At 51.1% G+C, this 25,109-nt stretch overlaps 1 protein-coding gene across 2 annotated transcripts in view; it reads right to left on the bottom strand.

Annotated features, from left to right (window-relative positions):
• Window positions 1-12,748, bottom strand: part of SYT6 (synaptotagmin 6) — a 37,448-nt gene extending 24,700 nt beyond the window's left edge. For both annotated transcript variants that reach the window (XM_071578530.1, XM_071578531.1), the window contains exon 1: window positions 12,424-12,748. In XM_071578530.1, coding sequence (XP_071434631.1) covers window positions 12,424-12,577 — 154 coding nt within the window. In that variant the 5' untranslated portion in view covers window positions 12,578-12,748. The remainder of the gene's footprint in view (window positions 1-12,423) is intronic.
• Window positions 12,749-25,109: the final 12,361 nt, after the last annotated feature.

The following is a 25,109-nucleotide window of genomic DNA, read 5'->3' as shown; positions in this document are numbered from 1 at the left end:
TGCCAATCCCCTGCTGGCGCCTTCATTGCCACATTTCAGGCCCCCTCGCTGCCATTTGGCTGTCATTTGAAACTTCAGCAACTTCCTGATGTACTGGTGGTGTTCTCCAGGCAGGCAGGAGCTCCAGGAACATGCCCTGAAATATTCCTGAGCTGGACAAGTCATTAGGAGCTGTCACTTCCAAGTCCAGCTGCCATCAATCCACCGTTCCCAGCAGGAGCTGCTGCTCCAGCACCACCACAGAGCTGGGGGGGCTTGGTGAGGGGGAGCTGCTTCATCAGGCACCCAGCAGATGCCAAAGGAGCAGGTCAGGACACAATTCTGGATGGAGCAGGGCTGCACTCACTTCTAGGACCTCATCTCATGCTGTGGGAGGGGGTGAGGGCTGCAGAGCCTCCATGGAGCAGCACAGCCCACTCCAGAGCATGGGGAGCATCCACCACCTGCAGATCCAAACCCGTTTTCTTCTGTCCAGGGAGCCACCCCAGCACCAGGAGCACTGCCAGGAGTCACCTGGAGCTCTGTCCACACCTGCAGACCCCCCGCTCTGACCCACACCTGCAGACTCCCTGTTCTGACCCACCAGAGCTTGGTTGGGTTCCCTTGTGAGGGGAAAGGGACCATCATCCGGCCGAGGACAGTGACACATCCTGAGTTTGTGGGACAGGGAATTGAAGTCACAGAAATATCTGGCAGCATGACCCATCCAGAAAAAAACAGAATGGTACAATCATTGAATATCCTGGGTGGAAGAAAAACCCAAGGACCATCCAGTCCAACTCCTGGCCCTGCACAGACACCCCAACAATCCCACCCTGTATCTGAGAGTGTTGTCCAAACTCTCCTGGAGCTCTGGCAGCCTCGGGGCTGTGCCCACTGCCCTGGGGAGCCTGTTCAGTGCCCACCACCCTCTGGGGGAAGAACCTTTCCCTGACATCCAGTCAAACCCTCCCTGACACAACTCCAGCTTCTCCCTGGGTCCTGCCCTTGGTCAAGAGAGAACCAAATCAGGGTAGTTGTTTTCTCTTGGTGAGTAAACACTGACTGATTGTTCCTCTCAGCTGTCCAGGGATGAAACACCTGCAGAGACCCTGAGAGACCCGTGGTCTGTGCACAGTCCCACCACCCCAGCACAGGTTTCTCCAGGTGAGCACAGGCAGCTCCAACTGCTGTGGACCTGCTCAAGCCTTGCTTTGTTATTCTACGTCAACCACAAGTAATTCCACTGAAGACAGAGCAGGGAATGTGAAGTGACAACAAGTTTTCACAGTTTGTGAAAACTTCCACACTGAGCTCATCACATGGAGCTCAGTGGCAAACCCAAAGCAGCAGAGGGGTGGGAATGCTGGGAATGCTCATGAGGTGGATGTTGCAAGAGGAGACACTCATAGAATCATAGAAACATGGAATGAACCTTAAGGATCATCTTGTTCTAACCCTGCCAAGGGCAGGGACACTTTACACCAGACCAGGTTGCTCAGAGCCCTTTCCAGCCACAGAGACTCCCTGAAAGCTGAAAGAAGATTTATCCCTTTAATCCAGTTGTTGGACACTGAACCCTGTCCTATCAGCTCCCACCAGCTTCCTCCTGCCAGCACAGGCTCCCCAGGAACCCTGATGGAGTCTCCTCATCTCCTGCACACACCGAGCCATGGAATGGATCATGGGGAGATAAGGACAGGAAGACTCAAACTGGATAGGCCAAAGTTTCAGTTAGACAGCAAAAAAAACTTCTTAAAAATTAATTTGCTGCTACCACAGGGTTCCTGCCATGCAAGAGCTTATTGGAATGCAAACTATAAGCTTCAAAGGGGAGGATGAATCAGAAGCTATTTTGAGAGTAATTATATAAGACTATAAAACTCAAACCATCTCATTATTGCATGGTAAGGATGGAGACAACCTCCTTCACATGGAGACCTTGCAGGGATCCAGTGCAAAGAGCAGCCTCATCCCTCCCTTCCAGGCAGAACCTCCTTCCTCAGGCAGTGCCAGGGCTTTTCTCACTGTTCACTGTGTTTCTTATGGGCTTGTGGTTCTCCAGCTGGGAAAGGAACTGGAACGTGTGGGATGGACAACTTCAGCCAAAGTTCTGTTCCTTTGTGTAATTTAGAGTCAGAGAATATCCTGAGTTGAGAAGGACCCACAAGAATCAGTCAGTCCAACTCCTGGCCCTGCGCAGGACACACCAAAGTCCTGAGAGTGTTGTCCAAACACTCCTGGAGCTCTGGCAGCCTTGGGGCTGTGCCCACTGCCCTGGGGAGCCTGGTCAGTGCCCACCACCTGCTGGGGGAAGAACACTCTCCTGAGATCCAACCCAAACCTCCCTGACACAGCTACAGATGTTCCCTCAGGTCACCACAGAGAAGAGCTTTCTATGAGAATCTTCTGTCCTGGAAAGCTTGTTAGTGCCACTACTTGCAAATCCCCAAATTATATAAACTCCAGTTCAAATTATAATCAAGGAGAAACTATTTAAACCATAAATTTGCACATGGAATACAGCTCAACTCCAACAACCCCCAAGGCTTTCCCATGTCATGTTGGCTCCTCGTGGCCATGAGAGGATGGGCTGGGACAGCCCTGAGCAGTCACTGTGCCCTGCCTGCAAGAAGGAGAGGGTTGGTTTAATCCTTGCCTACATGTCCAGGCTGCAGCTGAAGCTCCTGCTGTGCCTGGCTCAGAGGAGCTGATGCCTGTGCTGTCTTTGTCCTCTCTGCACCCTGTGCCTGGTCCCTGGGTGGGATCTGTCACACCTCATGGTCTAAGAGAGATGCTGGATAAGTGCATTAAACAGGGAAAAGACACTCCCACACCCTTTGCTACCTGAGGTGTTTCACTTCATGGTTTGGTCCTTCTATTACCCAAGGAAGAGAAGGCAAATGCTCTCAGTCACAGGAGCTGCTCCAGCCCCCAGTGAGGTTAAAACAGCAGAAAGAAATCTGAACAGAGTAATTCAGAGGGAAAGATAAAATGTGATTTTTAAGTGCAGAGTCAGCCATAAGACACTTTACACTCCTGCATGTATATATATAACAGAAAAAAACTAAACACAAACAAATCATAGAATGTTTAAGGCTGGAAAAGACCTATGAGGTCTTCAAGTCCAAGCAAATGAAAGGGCACAATACACCAAAGAAAGGGATGTGATGTAAGATGAGAGCTTGGTAGCCTGGAGCTTGTGCTTTGCTCACTGAAACAGAATGGAGAAAGAGTTAATTGCCCCCAAAAAAGGCAAAATATCATGAATAGCTGACAAGCCCAAGCTGTCTGCATGGCTGCTCCAGACAGGAGAAATCTCCTCTGGACAGCCAGAGCGTATAATCCCAAAAAAGCCACATCTCTGCTGAGCTGCAACACCAAATCCAATGTTCCAGCCCCCCTCAGCCTGATATGCCAACGGATCTGCAGACAGAACTGCCCCCTCCCACCACCACCTTCCCACTGCTGCCTGTGGGTTCTGTGCCCAGTGCTGAGGCACATCAGAGACAAGAACCAACTCCCATTCTCATGGGGCTGTGCCCCAGCAGAACAGCTGGGCTGGAGGAGACCCACCAGAGGCTCCTGAAGACCAAAACTGTTGGTGTTCAGTGGTTATTGACTGATTTGGGCTTTCCCTCCAGGCTGCATCCAAGGCACATTTGTCACTGGAACTTCTGCTGGCGTGTGCAGCCCAAAGGGGAACTTTGGGCTGTCAGAAACACAGCACTTCTGTTATCAAAAGTGACAAAAATAGAAAAAAACCCCAACTTTTTCAAGCCGAAGGAAACATTTCCCAGTGATTTGTGTCACTTTGTGACTTAATCAACTGCTCTCTAGAGCATTATAAATGTGATAGTAAGAGTTGTCATTGCTTTCTGCCTAACTGATGACAGGCTAATGAACTATTATAAGCCACACTGCCTGCAATTATTGCACAGGGCTCGCTGCTAATCCCATGGCATTTCTCACAATATGCTGTAGCAACATCAGCAAACAGCTCAGTGGGGCTGAACACACACAGTGCCCTGGGCTGAGGGTGAAGCCCTGGCACGGAGCATCCTCATCCTCCCATGCTGTGGCTCTGCACACACAGCACCTGAGCCGAGCCCTGTGTGCCAGGGCAGCCTCTGTGCAGCCCTGAGGCAGAGAGGAAACCACCGAAATCCAGGCACTTCTGGGGTGCAGAAATCCAGCTGTGTTTCAGCACACGAAGCAAAACAAGTAAAAGCTCTTTGCTCTGTCTCCCTTAAGCAAACAAAGATCCTGGACTTCAAAATTCCCCCTCAAAAACTTGTCCAGAGCTGTGTCTGCTGTGAGATAAGATCAGGGCTGGGGTCAGCAGTGCCTCAGTGCCCAGACCCCGGAGCTGCCGCCTCGCTGTCCCTCAGGTCCCACAGTGAGATTTAGTTTTGGGGAGAGACTTCCCTGCAGCTGCCTCTGGGACTCCATTTTGCCTCCAAAAGTCACTAAAATCAGGTTGCCCTGAAAAGACCTGAGGATAAAGTTTAACTGGGAGCAGAACTGGGGTCTGTCCTCACCCCAGCCCTTCATGAGAGCTGTTCCCACCCCAGTGCCCACAGCCTCCTGCTCTGTGGTCCAGGGTCCACAGGAGGACACAGGCTGGGAACCCCAAAAACCAGCACTCAGCCAGGGGTGGGCAGAAGACCCCAAGTGTGGGATAATAAAGCCCAGAAAGCTTTCCAGAGACTTTCCTGAGTGCTCCCTGCCCAGGACATGGAGCTCCACCAGCACAAGGGGCTTCTTGAGCTCATGCAGCATCCTGGAGGAGCTTTATTGCCTGGATCTGCCACACAGGAGACCCAGAACTAGAGCTGCAGGATTCCTCCAGAGCCCCCCTGGCTCCAGGGGCTGCAAAGTTTGGGTGATGCCCACACCAGTGTCCTCAGGTTGCCAACTGAAGCCATCTAGACCCAAAACAACCACATGAGCCCATGTCATGCCCTCTTTTTCTCTCTGTCCCTCAACTTGTGTGCCAAGAACACCCAGCACAGAACAGACATGGCAGAGCAGCACCCCCAAGTCCTGCAGTGTCCAGGATGCAGATGGAGCAGCCAGGAAGGACCCACCTGCCTGGGACCAGTGGCTGGTCCAGGAACCCTGCACCGAATTGCAGAGGTTTGGAGAAGAGCATTGCTTTGTTCAAGCTGTGCTGAATGATGAGGGAACTTCCTCCCCAAATGGCTCTGCTCCTGTCATCATTAGCTGCTGCTGCTGCTGCTTCCATTAGCTTGGAACACAGACAGGGATCTTTAACCCCTCAGATGTGCTCACAGCGGTGCAGGCTGGGCTGCCTGATCCCACACTCTGATTAAATGTGTTCTGAGATTCCCTTTCCCAATGATTCTTATCACTCCACACCCTGCAGCTCACAATCCTTTTAGAATGACCATTTTGACCAGAGCTCACATTCAGAGCTGGGTTGAAATAACTCTGAGCAAACGCTCTCCAGCATCCAAGAGATGAAGTGCTGCATCTGGAGAGGATGAAATGAGGTGCTCGCTGCGCACACCTCGCCCTGTGCCACACAAGTGCCTTCACTGCTTTGCAGCAGCTACAAAAATGCACAGAAAAGCAGAGTAACACAATCCCACGGGCACTGCTGGGCTAGAATTCCTGGGCAATTATTATTCCATGGAACTAAACTGCCTAGGACTGTCTTAATGATGGTTGGGAAAGGGCTCGCACGTAGAGAGCTCCTGGCATGCTGCCTTCAGGCTTCGCTGCACAGTTGCCTGTGATGTTGTCAAACACAAACCTGCTACAGCACAACAAACTGAGATAACATCAAGACACCCTCAATCAGCGTCTGCTGAGCCTCCCTGCAGGAGAACTTTCTTTATTCCCCGCACAGGTGAAATGTACAGTTAACAGGCAGTGACTCCAAAAACCCCCTGCCCGACCCTCCAGGATGCCATTTTGCAAGGTACAAGGATAATTAATGACAATACACAACAGAGAGACTAATTGCATCTCTCCCCAACAGCTGCCAGCGTGATTGCTCTGTTAGTGAGTCCACTGGATTGAAGCAGTAAGGGCTGTTGCAGACAAGCTCCCTGGTTTTACAACATGCAGATAGGAAGGAAAAAGATATATTAGGAAGCCTGAAAAAGAAACAGCAAAAATTAAAGCTAGAAAAAAACTGCTGAGATGGAAACCTGTGGTCCTGAGGAAGGGCATGTGATGGTACCTAGAAATGTGAACGGTGAGAAGAAACAGGTGAGCAAAACAAGGACAGTTGAAACTAGAGTTGAATAAGAACCTGTGTGAGATGTGAGAGCCCTGTGTGGGTCTGTGCTGTCCCTGCACAACGAGCACACACCTGGGAGAGGAGCCGGGCTGTGCCGCAAACAGCGCCGGTGCCACCTCGGAGGTGCCAACCTGCCAACACCAAAACGCCAAGCACCTTCCCAGAGCCATCCCGCGGGACTGGGGGAGGTCTGAGCCGGGCTGTGCCGAGGGTTGAACCAGCTCAAAGCACCCGCTGCGTTTCGGGGAAACGCCGGGAGAATCCTGAGAACAGCAGGAAATGTTTCAGGCGGCAAAGACAGAAACTGCTTTTTAAGGATAAGTGGCTTCGTATTAAAAAAAAAAATAGGCAAAGAATTATTAAAGTAAGTTCCGAAATGTGGACTTACCAGAGCGGCAGCAGCTCCTGAGCGCGGTCCCCGCTCACTGCCCCAACCTGCTCGCGCATCAAATAGCGGCGGCAGCGCTCCCGCCGCCCGTTTCTATGGAGTTGGAGATGCTGAGCCCTGACTATGCATGAGGCCACTGCAGCTGCATCGGAACAGGCTCCGGGGCCGCAAAACCCTCCCGAGAGGAGCAGCCTCCCTGCTCTGCCTCGGGGATGGAGCGACCAGCAGCGATTCGGCGGCTGCAAAGCTGCGTCTGTGCAGAGAGGGGCTCCCCAACACCCCCCGCGCCTCCGGAGGGGCTTTTTGTTCCCCAAGACCCACACAGAGCGTGGCCAGAGGCAGCTGGACGGTCACAGCTCTGCACAGCAGAGACACGTGTCCTCAGACAGGCGATTTAATCCATTTTCCTGCGTTTACACAGCTGGTTTCAACCTTATTTTAATACAGTTCTGCAAATGTACCTCTGGCATCAATATTTGAACCTGATGCCTCCAGGACACAAACATAAACCTGGTTTACTTGAGCTGAAGAGCAAATCTGCTGCACGTAGCTCTGGCTGGCTCTTTCCTTGGGAGGAAAAATCCATTTTACAAGTGCATTACTCCATGGTAAGAAGGATATTTGCCCCAAGGAACTACTCCCCACATGCCTGGCCTCAGGAAACACAAGGCTTCAGTGGTTAATATTAGCTCTGCCTGGGTGACTTGCAGCATGTTTACTGTTATATTGACTTCAAATACACTCGAATGGTGATTCAGAAACCTGTTATTGGGGCTGGTGAGTGAATTCAAGACGTGCCCATATTTCACAGGTAGAGGCTGCAGAGCATCCCATATCCATGAATGGGGGTGCCATCAGTTTTCCCATTAGTCAAACCATCCTATTAAGGGATAATTTTTTTTTTCTAAGAAAAGTACTCCAGAAGCAATTTCTCAACATAAAAATTATCTTGCTGCCACCAACAGTCCTGCAATGAAAGATCCCATTTTACACAGAAAATCACCCCTTTTTGTGCCCGCAGCAAAAACACTTCTGTGCTTGGGTTAACATTTTAATAGTCTTTGCCAAGTGCCAGGAGGGTGTTCAGAGCTGTACAAGCTGCACTGCAAGTTCAAAAAGAGCAGTTCACACAAGGGGCAGAACACTAAATGTGCTCTGAATTATTGGAGTTGAGAGCCCAGGACAGCTGGCAGGCTGTGCTGGGGCACACAGATTATCCCAAGGTCTCCTCTAGTTCTGTGTTTTCCTCAGCTCTCCTACTCCTCCCTCTCACTTCAGCTCTAAATCTCCAGCAGCAGAAAAGCACAAGAGCTTTTGGCTTGGGTGAGTCAGTGCTTAAGGGGGGGTTTGAGGAGGTGCTGAGGTTAACAGGGACTGCTGGGGCTTTGTGGGCAAAACCTGCAGCCCCTCTGCACATCCACCACTGCATCCTGCACTTCCCACAGGGCAGCAAAGCTTGTTAAAAATGGATCATTAAATCAAAAAAACAAAATCAGGTTATTTAAAGAAAGTCACAGAGCAGTAGTGCTTGAGGTAGAAACCAAACCCAGGAGTCTGCCCCTGATGTGCTGTGACCCTTTGGTAAGTTCTCTTCCAGCCCCGGGCACCATCCTTTAAATCAGCATCACAAGGCACTGGCTCCAGTCATGGAATCACAGAACAGACTGGTTTGGGTTGAAAGGGACCTTAAAGCCCATCTTGTCCCATCCCCTGCCATGGGCAGGGACACCTTCCACTATCCCAGGTTACTCCAAGCCCTGTCCAGCCTGGCCTTGGAGACTCCCAGGGATGGGGCAACCACACCTTCTCTGCCCAACCTGTGCCAGGGCCTGCCCACCATCCCATCCAAGAATTCCTTCCTGATATCCAATCTAAACCCACTTTCTCTACTCCCATTGCAACAGCTCTGCACATTCATTTCAGAATGAGCTGAACTCCAACCTCCCATCCCTTCCACAGGACCTCCCAGGACTGGCAGGATCCTCTGTCCTCCTCCAGACCTGGCACAGCAAACCCACAGGGAGCAGGACCGGGCTCAGGGGAGCACTGGCAGTGAGTCAGCACCACAATTCAGTCCAAAGGGAGCAACAGCCTGACAAATCCCAGCACAGTTCACAGTGGGCAGGGCTGTGCAGGGCACGGCATGGTCCCAGTACCCAGGGATTTGGGATGCTGGAGCTGAGCTTCCCTCAGCAAGGACCACCAAGGGCTCCATCCCCCTGGAGCAGCCTTGGCAGGAGCAGCAGGGAGAGCCCACCCAGTGCAGGGGCTCAGAGCAGACCAGGGGGAATCACAGAACCACAGAGTAGCCTGAGCTGGAAGAGACCCACAAGGATCATCCCAGACCAACTCCTGGCCCTGCACAGGACCACTCCAAGCAGAGTTTTCCAAAGGCTCTGGAGCACAAGACCACTCCAAGTGCTCTGTTTGCCAAAGCCTCTGGAACCTGTTGCAGCTTCACTGCCATGGGAAGAGAGACTGGTGAGGGGGCAGCTCACTGTGCCCACTGTCCTCAGGGCTTTGCACTTCAGTGGGGCTGCACCACCAAGTCTCTCAAGTATCCAAGAGCTCCCCCTGCCCTTCTGGGGCAGAGCAGGGATGTGTCCACCCATTTAAGGGACATCACCATGTGGTAAATGCTGTCCCCATATCACAGGCACTGTCACTGTGTGCAGCTCATGCCTGTGCACTGGTGACACTCCCAGCATCCCTGCTCAACAGCTGAGGCCTGGCAGGGAAGAGAGCCATCAGATGGTGCTCCAGGGGAGGGTTTCAGACAGGCACAACAAAGGGATGCTGCAGCTCGCTCGATCCCAGGGCCCCCAGCCAAGAGATCGTTCTATTCCTGGCACTGCCATGGGCCAAACTGCGGGCAAAGCTCCCCCTCACCCCCTGATGCATCAGGACCCAAACCTTCCCGTGCCAAACACCTGATTTTTCTGACATATTTAGCTGCTGGGGACTGGCCAGCATCAGCCTGCAACCCTCCTTTGTTGGGTGCACACAGGAGAAATGCTGCAGCTCCATTTCTCTTGTTGGCTTTAAGGAGGAGACTCAGCTCTTACATAACCCGAAGGACAGAGAGTAGATGAGCATCTGCTTCATACACAGCAGCACTTTAAACCATTCAGTCCAAAATGGTTTTCAAAAAAAGTAATCACTGCATAAAACCTTCCCCTTACATAAACTATTCAGCACTATTTTACAGGCACCGTTTTTTTCCACTCTTGGCTGCAGTTCAAGAAGGCTGGTGATACCTGGCTCATTCCTCTGCCACTCCACAGCATTCCCTGAGGATGCTGCTCCCCACCAGCACATGGAACAGCAGAACAGACCAAGCTGGCAGAGCTGTGCAGGAGCAGCCTGGCCCCCAGTTTTGGCAGCAGGGCAGAGCTTTCCTGAATGTGAACTCCCCAGGACACTGGAGCAGCCAGGCTGATTCAGCCAGTAGGGAATAGATTTATAGTGAATAGACTCATCCAGCAGGCAGCAAACTGACCAAGAAGATAGAGATTTCACAGGATGATGACAAATAGGGCCAATTTGACTCCAGCAAACCCGGTGTTCCATTGCCAGGGCTGTGCTGTCCCTATGGGGACACTTCAGCAGGAGCCAGGACTCCTCTGCCTCGGTAGTGGCACAGTACCTGCCTCGTGCCACCTGCCCACCTTCACACAGCCCCACTTTTATCTGCCTGCCCCTGTGAGGACCTGCCCACCTTCACACAGCCCCACTTTTATCTGCCTGCCCCTGTGAGGACCTGCCCACCTTCACACAGCCCCACTTTTATCTGCCTGCCCCTGTGAGGACAAGCTTACTGGGTCTGAACACAGGACTCCAGGAAGCCCAGAGCAAACTTACTTGACATAAAACCTCAGGGTAAAATGGACAAAGCATCACTGCAGATAATTAGATAAACATCCAGACACTGATGGGAAAAGGTTTGGTACCTCTGTAACTACGTTAGTTAACACTTAATGCAAACTGATATTCTCCTGTGCTGGAGCAGTTTCACAGCAGGTATTGAGAAATATTAGTACCTGTTGGGCCCAAACTGTGTCCTCAGTGCTGTCCAGACATGAAAATGGGCCCAAACATCCAGAGCAGAGACAAGAGCCATGGCTGTCCCTGCAGCCAGCACAGCCCAGCCTAGCCCAGCCCAGCCCAGCCTAGCTCAGCCCAGCCCATCCCAGCCCATCCCATCCCATCCCAGCCCAGCCCAGCCCAGCCCAACCCAGCCCAGCCCAGCCCAGTCTAGCCCAGCCCAGCCCAGCCCAGCCCAGTCTAGCCCAGCCCAGCCCAGCCCTGCCCAGCCCAGCCCAGCCCAGCCCTGCCCAGGGCACTGGGGCTCACACTCACCCCAGAGCTCAGGGCACACAAACACTGCCAGCCCTGAAGGCAGATGATGATGTGATTGTGACCTGAACACGAGGTCCTGAACAGGCAGCAGGAGTAAATTCAGACCTGTCATATCAGGGTGGACAGAACAAGAGCAGTGCAGGCATTTCTGCTGCAGAGTCAGGAAAATGTTAATTTTGGTGCCGAGGTAAAGAATTCCAAATTGATTTGCAGTAAAGAAAACAGTTGCATGGGATGAGATGTGTGAGGACACAACCAGGAGGCCTCCAGAACAAGCAGGTATAAAACAAAGTGATTTTAAAGAGGGAATTAAGGTACAGGCAGAGTGGGGATTGAAAGGAAGGTGTTTGGCTGGACATACCAGCAGAAGTGTTGGAAGCACCACTGCAAACCACCAGCTGGCAGAATCCTGGCAACCTCTGCCCCCGTGCCCTGGGAGCCAGTCCCAGCCACATCCACATCCCTCATCCTGGCAGAGAGGGGCAGGAAAAGGGGAAGGAAGGTGCCACAGGAAGCCTTGGACAGGGATTGACTGGCAACTGTGCTGCACAGGAACTCTGCACAGCGAGCTCAGAAGGAGAGAAGAAAAGTTTGTGAGAACTGGTGCTGTGAAATCCATCTGAGCTGGCAGAGCTTTGCCTACAGAAACCTCAAAAGAAGGAAAATTGGAATACACAAACTCACAGCAAGTTATTAATAATGATAAACCCCGTGGGATCTGGGGTTCTGCTCCTCACCAGGAGAGCTTGGGATTCAAACTCTCCCTGCCAATGTCTTCTGAGTGGCAGCAAGACCTCTCTGGAAGAAGCAGCTGTGAGCAGAAGTGTGTGGAATATTATCCACTTTGCAACACTGAGATGCCTCTTTGCTCCCAGGGAGTTCTTGCTGCTCCTGACTCATCCCTGGCACACCCGTGTCCCTCCCTGTCTCCACAGCCCCACGAGGAACAACTCAGGCAGTTCTCAGGGGAGGCAAAACCCACCTGTGAAAGTATCCCCAGACCCCTCATTGGTGAGCAAAAATCCATGCAATCCACACAAGTCCCTTCTTTTCTCAGGCTGGGATAGCAGCAATCAGTTTCTGTCACTTGAACAGGCTCTTTACTGCTGTTTCTGTTGGTCTGGGGTTTGTTTTATGCAGCACAGGAGTTCATGTTTGTGAAAAAGGAACTTCCAAGAAACTTTATCTCGATAATTACCCCAGAACACCCTCCCCGACCCCCTGAGCAGCCTCCCCACCCCACAGCAACAGGTGAGGCAGGACTTGCAACCAAAACTTTGCCATGGAACAATGTAAAGGAAAATTATGCCCCAGCAAGGGCGCTGAGATCAATCCCTCAGGTGTGGCACCAACCATGTCCCTGCCCTGGCACAGTCCTCCTGCCTTGCACGAGCACCCTCCAGCAGACGGGAGCAGGGCACCCTACCTGGCTCGGAGATGATGAGGCTCTGGTCAGAAGGCAGCAGGAGGAACTCCCTGCAGGTGTCCAGGTCCAGGCTGGGCAGGCTTTTCTTCTGGCACAGCTCGGTGACGATGTGCAGTGCCCTCCGACAGCGGGCATCGTCCCTGGGAGCGCCCATCGCCCCCGCGCATCCTCCGCTGCCCCCGCGCGCCCAGAAACCCCAACTAGGAGAACAGGGTGGCTTTGCTTGGCATCACAGCAGCAGCTTCACACCAGTCCCACCCTCTGGCATGGCAGCACCTGCTGGGACACCAGAGCTCCAGCCCTATGGATGGTCCCGAGCCCCAGAGTGTGCCCCGGTGCCCCCAACCCAGAGCTGCCCCCGGCCCCGCGGGCGCTCCCGGTGCCTCATCGCTCTGAGATCACAGCTCTGTTTACTGCCAAGGCTGCTCCAGACAAAGAACCTCCTCCCAAACTCAGTTTCGTGCCCTCCACACGACACGTATTAAAGCTGCAGCCCAGATAATTCTTTTTAACCCTTTCCTTGCTGCCCTCCCTCCAGGTACGGGGTTTGGAAACCCAATCCAGGTACAGGGTTTGGAATCCCAGTCCAGGTACGGGGCTTGGAAACCCAGTCCAGGTACGGGGCTTGGAATCCCAGTCCTGGAGTGATTTTTGGGAAGAGAAGGGATGCTGAAACCTTCTGGCTGAGGATGGCAGGTCACCAAAGAGGAGAAACCAGAGTGCCCCCATGGACTCTGCACAAACTCCTCACGGCTGCCAAAGGCAACATGAGAAAAGCTGCAGGTTTTTATTGATTTGTTTGTGCTGGTCCTCACACACCAGGCTGCAGATGGCAATAGAGATTGAGAACACCATTCCAGGCCATAATTAGATTTCTTCCTTTTTTACTTTCTGCACTATTTCTTTATTCCTGTTGTAATTTAGCAGGAGGGTCGTGCCACACGGCAGAGTGTGTTTGACAGATCAAGGAGCAGCTGTGGAGCAGGCAATTAAAATTATGTACAGCAGGATGACTTCTTGGGGCTTGCACAATCCTAATGAGTGTTGTGGAGAGCCAGGGCTGGGGCCACACAGGTCCCTCAGCCCCACGTCCCTCCAGGGTGTGCTGAGATCACACCACGGTGTTTGTGCTCCCTGTTAATTGCCTGTGGAGCACCAGGAGCTGCCACACCTCGTGTGTGTGTCCCAGGGGTGACAGCAGCACCCAGCACAGCATGAGGCTCCCCTGGAGCTCTCCTGGAGCTCTCTCAAACCTCCCAGTAGCTCCACACCCTGAGTCCCAGGCTGAATAATCCCTCCTGGTGACTCTCTGTGCCACGAAGGGCATGGGTGGCACTTGAGGTGAAACGTGATGCCAAGGTGACCTCAGCACTGTCTGGAACTCCCTGAAGGGAAGTTCTGGCCAGGTGGGGGTTGGTCTCTTCTCCCAGGCACTCAGCAATAGGACAAGGGGGCACGATGGGCTCAAGCTCTGCCAGGGGAAATTGAAGTTGGAGATCAGGCAGAAATTCTTTTCAGAGAGAGTGCTCAGGCATTGGAATGGGCTGCCCAGAGAGGGGGTGGATTCACCATCCCTGGTTTTTAAAGTGAGTTTGGCCGTGGCACTGAGTGCCATGATCTGGTAAAGGGACTGGAGTTGGCCCAAAGGTTGGACTTGATGATCTCGCAGGTCTTTTCCAACCCAACCCATTCTATGAAAGGCACTGCCCAATGTCCCTGTGAAGCTGCATCAGGGCTCTTTTGGCCCTCCTGACCCTTCCTTGCCCAGATCAACATTTTGGACACCTCCCCACCCATCCCTCCTGCCCCTGTGCTGTGCCAGCATGGCAACCTCTGTCTGGCAAGGACAACCAACCTGCCAAGCACTTCCCCACCCAAAAACTTCAGTTGCCAAGACAACATGAGTGAAACCTTTTATTAACCCAGAGCTGTCCTACAGCTGGCCACAAAGAGTCACATTTAACTGGACCCCACCACCTCCTGCTCAGTGCTCCACAACCTGCTGCTGCCAACAGGTCAAGGCACCTCTACAGGAGCCCTTTCTGAAGGGTTCACCACCTGCAGAGCCAACAGCAGCACCACCAAACCCTTGCCAGGAGCCCCGTGGCTTCCCAAGGTCTGTGTTCACTGAGGATGGAATTCCAGACACTGCAAGTCTGGGAGCTAAACCAGCAACTTCCCAAGCACTCAAGCTCAGGTATAGTTTGCATTCTATTTAGATGACAAACTCCCTAAAACCACCCACAGATTTATCTTTTTAAGAAACTAGAGGCTCAAATTACATCTTTAGAGATTTGGGACCACACAACATCTACCTTGGGCTGGGTCTTACCTTCTACATCCTCTGAACTGCTCTACAGCCTCCCCAAATTCTTCTAAATGGCAAAGTTTTGCTTCCTGCCCCACAGAAACCTGTAAGTTTTCTCCATGGACCCCTAAATAATGCCCATGGACCCACAAGAGATCCCTGTGTCAGCCTTGGCACATGCTCTGGCATCTCAGGAGCTGTTGGCACCTGCCAGGGCACCTGAGCTGCCAGGAAAGCACACCAGGAGCTGGGGAGGGAGCAGCAACTCTTCTCTGCTCCTCCTCTCACTGGCCCAGGCTCCAAACCCCAAAGTTTTGTACCCAAGGGCTTGCAAAGGGGCCCCAGAAATCACATCATCTCTCCAGCACAGCAACAGCTCCTGCCTGAGCCCCCAAAACTGGCACCAAGAGAGGAATTCCTGGAATATATCAGCCAAGTGTTGCATTTGAAATCTGAATTTACCTTAAAGAGATTTCAACAGACAAAAAAACACCCTGACCAAACCTTTTGTTAAAGGTTAATGCCCATTTCAGAGCTTGTAACAGAGAAATCAATAATAAAATTCAATTATTTGGGGGACAAAAAGACTAATTTTATTACAAATGTAATAGCAAGAACTTTTTACTTTTAAATCTCAGGTCACCTTGGGTCAATTATTCACCTTGATTTACATATCAGAGGGTTCCAAGCTCCCAGTAACAGGAGACCTTGGAATTAGTGTCTGGACTCTCAACAGGTGTTTCTTCAGAGCAAAGACCTGACTTTATTTTGCACTTTGTACCTTTGAGTTTATGTCACACACACTCTTTATTGTCCTGCACAGAAGGCTGGAGAACAGCCAGGGCAGGGAACCTGATTTTCCCAGGCAGGGTTCTCACTCCACCTCTCCCCTCCCACATCCACACAAGCAGCTGTTGGGATAGAGGATTTTTCCTCCTGTGTCCCACTGAGAAGCTCCCACTTTGCCACCTGGAGCAGCCCAGGAAAAGCCCTGGAGAAGTCAGACCCTGTTCCCAGACCCCTCAGGCAACATCCTCTTTGCAGCTGCCTCAGACTGAATTGGTACCTGGAGACCAAACTGCTCCAAAACTGTTTCCACCTGCCAGGATGAAGTGCCCTCTCCAGCTCCCAGGCACCTGGGCACAGCTGGCGGTCTCTGCAGGGGCACAGCAGTGTTGTCTCACCCTCACCCACCCTGGCATTTTGGACCTGGAGGGTCTGGCAGAGCTTTCCCTGCCACTGCATTCCCTTGGCATTCCGGAGGGCATGGATGCCTCCCCCAAATTTACCTCCTCCCTGGCCAGTGATGGCACATCTGGAGGGGCAGAGCTGGCACTTAAACACAACAGCAGCTGCTCCAGCAGGGGTGGAAGAGGAATAAATTTGGGGCAAAGTGGCTCAATAGACTTGGATTGCACAGGGAAAGGAGTCAGAGGCAGCAGAGCAGCTCCTGAGCCACCTCTGGAATAATCACAAGACCACAAATGGAATGAAATGTAAGGAAAGAAGGAAAGCTGCAGCCTGGGGCAGGTCCAGGTTCTCACACTGCCCAGGGAGCCAGGCTGGGAGAGGCAAAATTCCTAATAAAATGGGAGAGGGAGAAAAGGAAATAATTTTCCTTCCAGCAAGGCAGCAGAGACATTCCCACAACCAGGGGAGGGATTGGGAAGGTTTGCAGCTCTCTGCAGTTGGGTTAATCAGGGTGTGCTCCAGACACATCTCACTGGAGATGATTCACTTTGGGTTTGGGGCAACATGGTCTGGTGGAGGCTGGTCCTGCCCATGGCAAGGCCTGGAATGATGAGATGGGCTCCAAGGTTCCTTCCAACCAAACAATTCCATGATTTCATGAATGTGCTGCCAAGGTGGAATCACAAATATATTTGTCCAGCTGAGCCAGAACAAGTTATTCAGTTAATTTGAATTAGGATCTATTTGAAGCTGATATTATTTTTATTTTTATAAGTAATAATCAAGTCTGGAGAGGGAGCAGCAGCATTTATTTATGCCAGTTCTAACTAATAGCATGGCATTGTTTACTTTCCCAGTTAATATAATAATTGGAAACAGCTCACAAAGGATTCAGAGCTTCTTGCCAGGAAAAATGACGTTGATCTGGATCCTTTGGCAACGGCAACGTGCCATCTGTGGAGAAACACAGTGTGGATGGCTGTGCCCCTCACACACGTCTCTGTGGTGGCTGCTGGGGTGGAAAAGTGAGAAATCCAACATCTTCTCCCCATCCCTGACTGCAGAGAGCAGGGATGTGTCCTTCACCCCATCAGGGCTGTGTCCCTCTCTCCATCAGGGGTGTGTCCCTCTCCCCATCAGGGCTGTGTCCCTCTCTCCATCAGGGCTGTGTCCCTCTCCCCATCAGGGGTGTGTCACTCACCCCATCAGGGCTGTGTCCCTCTCCCCATCAGGGGTGTGTCCCTCTCCCCATCAGGGGTGTGTCCCTCTCTCCATCAGGGCTGTGTCCCTCTCCCCATCAGGGGTGTGTCCCTCTCCCCATCAGGGCTGTGTCCCTCTCCCCATCAGGGGTGTGTCCCTCACCCCATCAGGGCTGTGTCCCTCTCTCCATCAGGGCTGTGTCCCTCTCCCCATCAGGGGTGTGTCCCTCTCCCCATCAGGGCTGTGTCCCTCTCCCCATCAGGGGTGTGTCCCTCTCCCCATCAGGGGTGTGTCCCTCACCCCATCAGGGCTGTATCCCTCTCCCCATCCCTGCCTGTCCTATGGAGGCAGAGCATTAAGAATTAGCTGAAGTCCAATAAAATTAGTTTAAATCCCAATTACTCTGTGCTGAGTATCAAATCTGTTGCAGAGAGCAACAGCAGAAACACAAAGGAGATGCTGGTTCCGTCCTTGTGTCTCTCCTGGCTGTTCATTCCCTGTATTGGCTTGGTTTGGGAAGTAGGTCTGAAATTCCAGACAGTCCTTAAATATCCAGGGAAGGAGGGAACAAGGAAGTAAGGATGGAGGGAAGGAAGGAGGGAAGGAAGGAGGGAAGGAAAGGAAGGAAAGGAAAGAAAGGAGAGAAGGAAGGAGGGAAGGAAAGGAAGGAAGAAAAGGAAGGCAAGGAAAGCAAGGAAGGCAAGGAAGGAAAGGAAGGAAAGGGAGGAAGGAAAGGAAGGAAGGAAAGGAAGGAAAGAAGGAATTATCCTGAATTCGTAGCCTGAAGTGCCAATCCATGGACTGCACTGCAAGCAAAGGCCAAGATGTGATGTTTAAAGACAAATAACTCATTCCCCTCCTGCTGAGCCCAAGGCCACACGGCGGGCGGTGGCAGTCCCGGTGCCAGCTCTGCCCGGCGGTGCCAGCGAGGCATCCTGTGCCCTGCATTCCTTGGATCACAGCACAACACGTGGCTCCATGTCCTGAAAAGCACCGAGTCTGGGAGGCATCGCCGGGCATGGCACAGACCCCGAGCCGAGGGCAGAGCTCTGGGCAGCCCATGTGTACCCAGGCAGGAAGGGGCCAGGGGCAGGAATACCATCAGAAACTCTGCCCTGCTGATGGCATTTCTGAAATGCATTTTATTGCCCTGGCACCCTTTGTATATCCTCAAGATGAATGATCTGGCAGGGCTGGGAGCTCCGAAAAGCCCTTTCTGCTCCAGCAGCCTCGGGTGGGATGTTGTCAGGTGGGTGGGACAGGAGGCTCCGAGACACCCTCAGTGACACCAGGGGAGCTTTGCCAGGGGGTTTAGGTTGGATCTCAGGATAAAATTCTTCTGAAGGGAAGTTCCAGCCAGGTGGGGGTTGGTCTCTTCTCCCAGGCACTCAGCAATAGGACAAGGGGGCACGATGGGCTCAAGCTCTGCCAGGGGAAATTGAAGTTGGAGATCAGAAGGAAATTCTTTGCAGAGAGAGTGCTCAGGCATTGGAATGGGCTGCCCAGAGAGGGGGTGGATTCCCCATCCCTGGAGGTTTTCCAATTGAGCTTGGCCGTGGCACTGAGTGCCATGATCTGGTAAAGGGACTGGAGTTGGCCCAAGGGTTGGACTTGATGATCTCAGAGGTCTTTTCCAACTCAATCCATTCTATGATTCTGTGATTCTGTGGATGTGGCACTGAGTGAGAATCCACCACGTCTTGATCCAACCCCACTGTGAGAATCCACCATGTCTTGATCCAACCCCACTGTGAGAATCCACCATGTCTTGATCCAACCCCACTGTGATCACCAGCCCAGGGCACTCCGTGCCCTGGGCTGGTGATCACAGTGGGATTGGATCAAGGGTTGGATTTGATGATCTGGGAGGTCTTTTCCAACCCAGTTGATTCTGATTCAGTGATTCTCCCAGATCCATTTCAATTCCTCACCCTGCCTTCAATCCTCAGTCCTTGGCTCTTGTTGGTGCAACAGTTCCCAGAAAGATCAAAGTGGCCTTTGCCTAAATGTTAATGACAGATTTTAACACGTCCTTCCTCTGAGAACAGCTGAAAAACTGCTGCTTTTAGGGTCTCTTTCAGCCTTCTGTGATGTGAACATCATTATCAGTGTCACTGCATAATTTATTTTTAAAAGGCTGCACTTTGCTGGAAGGCCAATAAAGTGCTGGTGTCAGAACCCAGCAGACAGATTGAAATTTGTCTTTGGTTATAAAGTGTTGAAGATTCCTGGGAAGCCTTTGCTGTCCCACACTCCTCAGCCCCTGGAGCTCAGGGAAGCACAGGGAGCCTTTTGACATATAAATATGTATGTCATTTTATATATATATACACACACACACTCTCTCTCTCTTATTTATTTATTTATTTATTTACACGTATTTATTTATCTATATCTATATCTATATCTATATCTATATCTATATAATCTAAAATATATAAAATATATAAAATATATAAAATATATAAGTATATATATAAATACATATATAGAAATATTTGTAAAATATGTATAAATATCTAATATATATAGTATATATTTATATATAATATAGTTATATATAATATGTATCATATAATAACATGTATATAATATATATAATATATATAATATAATATACATTATATGCTATAATATATATAATATATTTTATATAATATAACATATAATATATATTCTATATAATGTATATAAATATATGATATAAAAATATATATAAATATATAATATAGTTTATTTAATATTATATATAAAATATTATAATAAATATATTTTATATAATATACATTATATAATATGTAATATATATTTTGTATATGCCATATGTCATTATATATATGTTTATATAAAATATACATATATAAATATACACAGATATATAAAAATATACATATATACACATATATATAGAATATATATACATATATATAAAATACATATATATACGTATATATAAAATACATATATAAAATCCCAGCAGGTTCCAGGTGTGCCCTGGGGGCATTCAGTGTTTCCAGAGCAGGACAAGGGCTTGGTCAGCAATTCCCACGTCCAGCAGCCACAAGATGAGGAGTCTTTAGATTTGAAACAGCCCCAGAGCACAGAACATTTGGCTTTATCTCAGCACCGTTTCCATCAGGAGAGGAGGCAGGGCTGGATAAAAGACCCTGGAAAAATTCCACGTGTCTGCACAGTGAGAGGCTGAACACATCCATCTGCAACCACCTCTCAGGAACACCTGGCACAGAGGGCAGGGGGGCCCAAACCCAGCTCTCCTTGGGATTAGCACAGGCTTTGAACCACAAGTGTTTTCATGGAAACCAAAAGACAAAGCAGAATGTATTTAATATCAGCCTTCTGGAAGAAACACACTGAGGTGACATCTGTAATGGGAAATGAGGAGGGTTTTTTTCCCCCAGTGTGCTTACAAAGTATTTGCTGTATTCTGGTTATTTTTATCCCTCCCAGTGGAAATTAAAGTAATAAAAATAGCAGTATTTTATAATGGGGAAAACAAACCCAATGGTGTGTGATTGTGCCTGGGAGAGAAAAACCTGTAATATTTTCATTGCAAGAGAATATTAACATGTGAAAAGAAACCTGAGAGCTCTTTGATTAACCTGTTCCATCTGCAGGAGCTGCTTTCCCTGTGCTGCTGCTTCCCACCCACCAGCCTGAAGGACACAAGTTGTCTCCTCTCCAGAGGTGCTTTCCAGAGGCTGCACCTCCACTCCTGGAGTGCTGCTGTCCCACATCCCCCCAGATTAACACCCACATAATCCTTCATCCCCTCCCAACCTCACCCTGCATCCCTCCACATCACCCTCCCCATCACCCAGTTCAGTTCATCTCCCCACTGTCCAGCCCACCTGAGCCCAGCCCAGCACCAAGTCTTTGGCCACCAATCTCTTTAACTCCTTGTCTCAGTTCAGCAGGTGGGACCAGTTTATCCCTGTGTGGGTGTGACCAAAGCTGTGCATTCTAAACCCTCTGGGCCATTGCCCAGGAACTGTTACCAATGGCCCATTTGCAGCAGCTGCCCAGGGCACAGCTGAGCCCTCAGGCTGGGAGCTGGCTGGGAAAGAAGCCTGGCAGAGGAGCTGGGAGAACTGCCCTGCAGGGACTCCTTGGCACCTCCACACCCACCTGAGGGCTCAGCTCTGCTCAGGGGCCAGCAACCATTCCAAAATCCCCCCTGACTGCCAGAGTCAGATCCCCCAGTGTGGAACTCCCTGCCCTGGGGGAGGCACTGGGGGCTTCCACCCAAACCTGAGGGGATGGAATCTTGGGGTTTGGGGACTTGGGGAACCACTCACTGGATCCAGAGGAGGAGCAGAACCTCGACAGGAGGAGCCACCACTCTGACCAGACTGTGGCATCACCTGTACCAACAGGTTTGTCCCTTCCTTTTAATTTGGACTGAGGGGAACCACGTGGGGCTCAGCACAGGGGCCACCAAACCCCCCTGTGTTTGTGCCCCAGGGGGCTGGGTTACACTGCTGGATTTTGTGGGTTAAAACCAATTTCTCTTTGTGTCATTGTATTTATTGTAATATTTTTATTAAATTGTAACTCTGATTTATAATCCCTCCTGAGCTGGGTTCATTTCTCCTGCCAGTTTACCTTTAAACCAGCACAGCCCTGCCTGTCTCTCCTGCTCCCCCAAGCACTTCCCTGCCCTTGGGAATGTGGTGGCAGGTTGTGGGTTCAGCAGCACAGGCATTCCCAGCTCATCCTGGACAATGATCCCAAACCTTTCAAACGACCCAAAGCCACCAATCCCAGTGGTTTTCCCGGCTGGAGACACACAGAGCTGCATCAAACATCTGCTCCATTCCCAGCTCACCCTCAGAGCATCCTCTGCAGGGATCTCTCCTGGGAGCCCAGAGCAGCATCTGCAATACTCCTATTAATAAAAAGAAAAGAGAGAAAACCCTTGTCAATCACTCCACTACTTAATAATCTCCTTCCACAGGTGACAACAGACAGAATCCTAAATGACAGATGTGCTGGCAACCATCTCCCCAAGGATCCTCCCAGAGAGACAGAGCCAGAGCTTTGCTTTCTGCTGGATCTACTTTCCCAGAGCTCCACATCCCTCCAAAGAGGAGTGCCAGGTCCTGCCATTTGGAATAAGGGTGCCCTTGCCAGCTGCCCACGGGCACAGCAGGAACACCCACAACAGAATCAGAAGCACAGACTGGTTTGTGTTGCCCTGCAGATGTGGCCCCAAAAAACATATCTCAGACACGATTCCAGAATGATTCCTGTGAAGCCACTCACTGTGCAGGTCACCCAGGAAAGGCAAGAAGATCCTTGTAAGCAAAGGGCAAGGCAGAGTCTCCAGACCCAACAGCACAATCAAATTACTTCCCCCAGAATTCAGTTTTCAGCAGCCAGCAGCAAATCAGATGCTCTGGCACATTTCTGTTCTGCTCAGCCACTAAAAGGATCCCGTGTCTGTGTGTAAATGGAGGAGAATTTGATTGATTGTAATTGAGCAGGAGATTAAATTGGTTGGGCATGTCCACAGCCCCCCCCCAGGAACCAGCAGCTCACTGAGCATCAGACCACTCTCTGCTGAAAGGGAGTGGAGAAAGGGAGGAGTTAACAGAGACCACACTGAGCTCTGGGCACCAAACAGGGAGGGAGAACTCCCCAGTCACCCAGCAGAGAATTGGATGCTGCAGCACATTCTGACTGCTCATGTTTTCCAGAGGGAAGGAGAGCATTGCACAAAGGTGGCACAACCAGGAGGAGAACCAGGAGGAGCCCCAGGAGGAGCCCCAAGAGGAGAACCAGACCTCGTGCAGTACCCACAGCCCCAGCAGCAATTTCAGTGAGTGCTGAAGGAAGAGCCAAAATGTCCCAGAAACTCGATAACAATGCAAATATTTTCACAGTTTTGCCTCAGCCCAGCCACGAGGAGGAGCCCTCAGCAGGTCCCTCTCCCACCTGCAGAGCTCAAAGCCACCAGTTCCTCCCAAGACAGAACGTGCTCCCTCAGAGCAGTGCAGAGGGCTGTGGGAAGAGCACCATCTGGTGACACCATCCATGTAAGAGATTTCAAGGAATGAACAGTCAGTTCCCAAATTCTTGGTGGAATGATGCATGACCTGCACTCTGGGATCTCCTCCTTCACTCAGGGTGTGTCCAGTGTAGAAGGTGGTTGTCCAAAACACTCTGAGCTTCTCAATCACCCCTGTGGCCTGAGCTGATGAAAGCTCGGGTGGGCAGATAATCTGCCTTCATTTAGAGCACAGAACTCACCCTGAGCACGGACCCTGCACCATCTGCCAGGACTTCCTGCAACATCCCCTTCCTGTGGAAACCTCTGGGCCAACAGAGATAAAGAACTTCCCTTGGGATTGCCTGGAGACTCAGACAAGCTCCAAGAGGAAGCAGATTTCAGTGGGGAATTCTGCAAGAACAGCAAACCCCTCTCAGTCCCAGGGCTCAGATTGTGTTGCTGCAGCTGGTGAGAGCCCAGGGCACGGCTCCAAACACAATTCCAAAGGAATGGGGGTTCCAGGCACTTCCAGAGCTCACCCTCTCCTGATGGGAAGGTGGCCTGAAGGAGACACACAACAGGCACACAGATGCCACTTTGGCACAGCTTGGGCACAGCCTGGAATGGAAATCTTCAGAAGGTGTGACTTTCAAACACTCCTGAGTGATTCTTCTCCCACAAAAGGCTGTTGTGGTTGTGTCTGATACAAATCAGCCTTTAGTTCAGTTGGTTAAAACTTGGTTGTAATAACACCAAGGTCAGGGGTTCAATCCCCTGTGTGGGCCTCTGACTTAAGAGTTGGACTCGATGATCCTTGTGGGTCCCTTCCAACTCAGAATAGTCTGTCTGTCTGTCTGTCTGTGAAAGATGCTCTGCCCAAGGCAGGTGCTGGGCATGGTTGGTTGGGATGGACACCCAGCCCAGCTTGGTCCCCTCTGGCTCTGCAGGTGGGGCTGGTCCCACCAGGGTAAGGACACCTTCCTCCCACCAGCCCAGGTTGCTCCAAGCCCCGTCCACCCCTGAACACTTCCAGGGATGGAAGATGGGCATCATTGTCAGGATGAAGCAGCAGATGCCCCCCTGCACACCCTGCCAGTTCCTTGGTGAGGAGTCCCCCAGTGCCCCGTTCTGAGACCCTTGTGTGATCTGCCTGTTGAATTCTGTGCCAAACCTGCTCATCTCTGACGTGTTCATGAAAGGAGCAGGAATTTCTATCCCTGTTTTTAACCCCTGCTAATGCAGCAGACATTCCCCTCCTTCCCAAGCATTACCCACATGGGATCTCCCAGCACTTGGCTGCAGGGGAGCCCTCGGAGAGCCTGGGAAGGTAATTTGGCAAAGAGTGATTTACTCAGAGTGAAGTGCCTCGTTCTGCACCATTTGCTGCACTAACATGGAGCAGAGGACAGGAGAAGTTGTGGAATGCAGTTCAGCCCCTGTGAGGCTGCTCAGGCACTGCAGGGATCCACAGAGCTCACATGGGGAGAAATGAATAAGGGGAAAGAAGGTCAGTGCTCTGAAGCTCCAGGCTCATCATCTCAACCCTCAGAGAAAGATGACAGTGACCCCAAAATCACATACATGTCTCCAGAGACATCCACATCCCTGGGAGTGTCCAAGGACAGGCTGGATAAACTTGGAGCAACCTGGGGGCCGGTGGGAGGTGTCCCTGCCCATGGCAGGAGTGGCACTGGCTGAGCTTTAAGGTCCCTCCCAACCCAGACCATTCTGGGATTCTGTAATAGATGTGAATTCTGCAGTGGCAGCAGGGGTTGAACAGTTTAGCAGCAGTTTGTAACTCTTGGTAGAATTTTGGGATGGGAAGAGGAAATTCAGGGGAGGAGGGAATGAAAACTGGATTACAGCACTGAGTGAGAGGATGAACAGCTTGGGGCCACTGGAGCAAGCCAGGAGAAATAAAGCCAGGACACTGAGGGAAAAGAGATCCAAGCAAACCTAGAGAGAGAATCCAGGGAC

The sequence above is a fragment of the Pithys albifrons genome, chromosome 28 (assembly GCF_047495875.1).
Source record: "Pithys albifrons albifrons isolate INPA30051 chromosome 28, PitAlb_v1, whole genome shotgun sequence".
In the NCBI taxonomy this organism is placed as follows: domain Eukaryota; kingdom Metazoa; phylum Chordata; class Aves; order Passeriformes; family Thamnophilidae; genus Pithys; species Pithys albifrons.
This window is presented reverse-complemented; position numbering and strand designations above follow the sequence as displayed.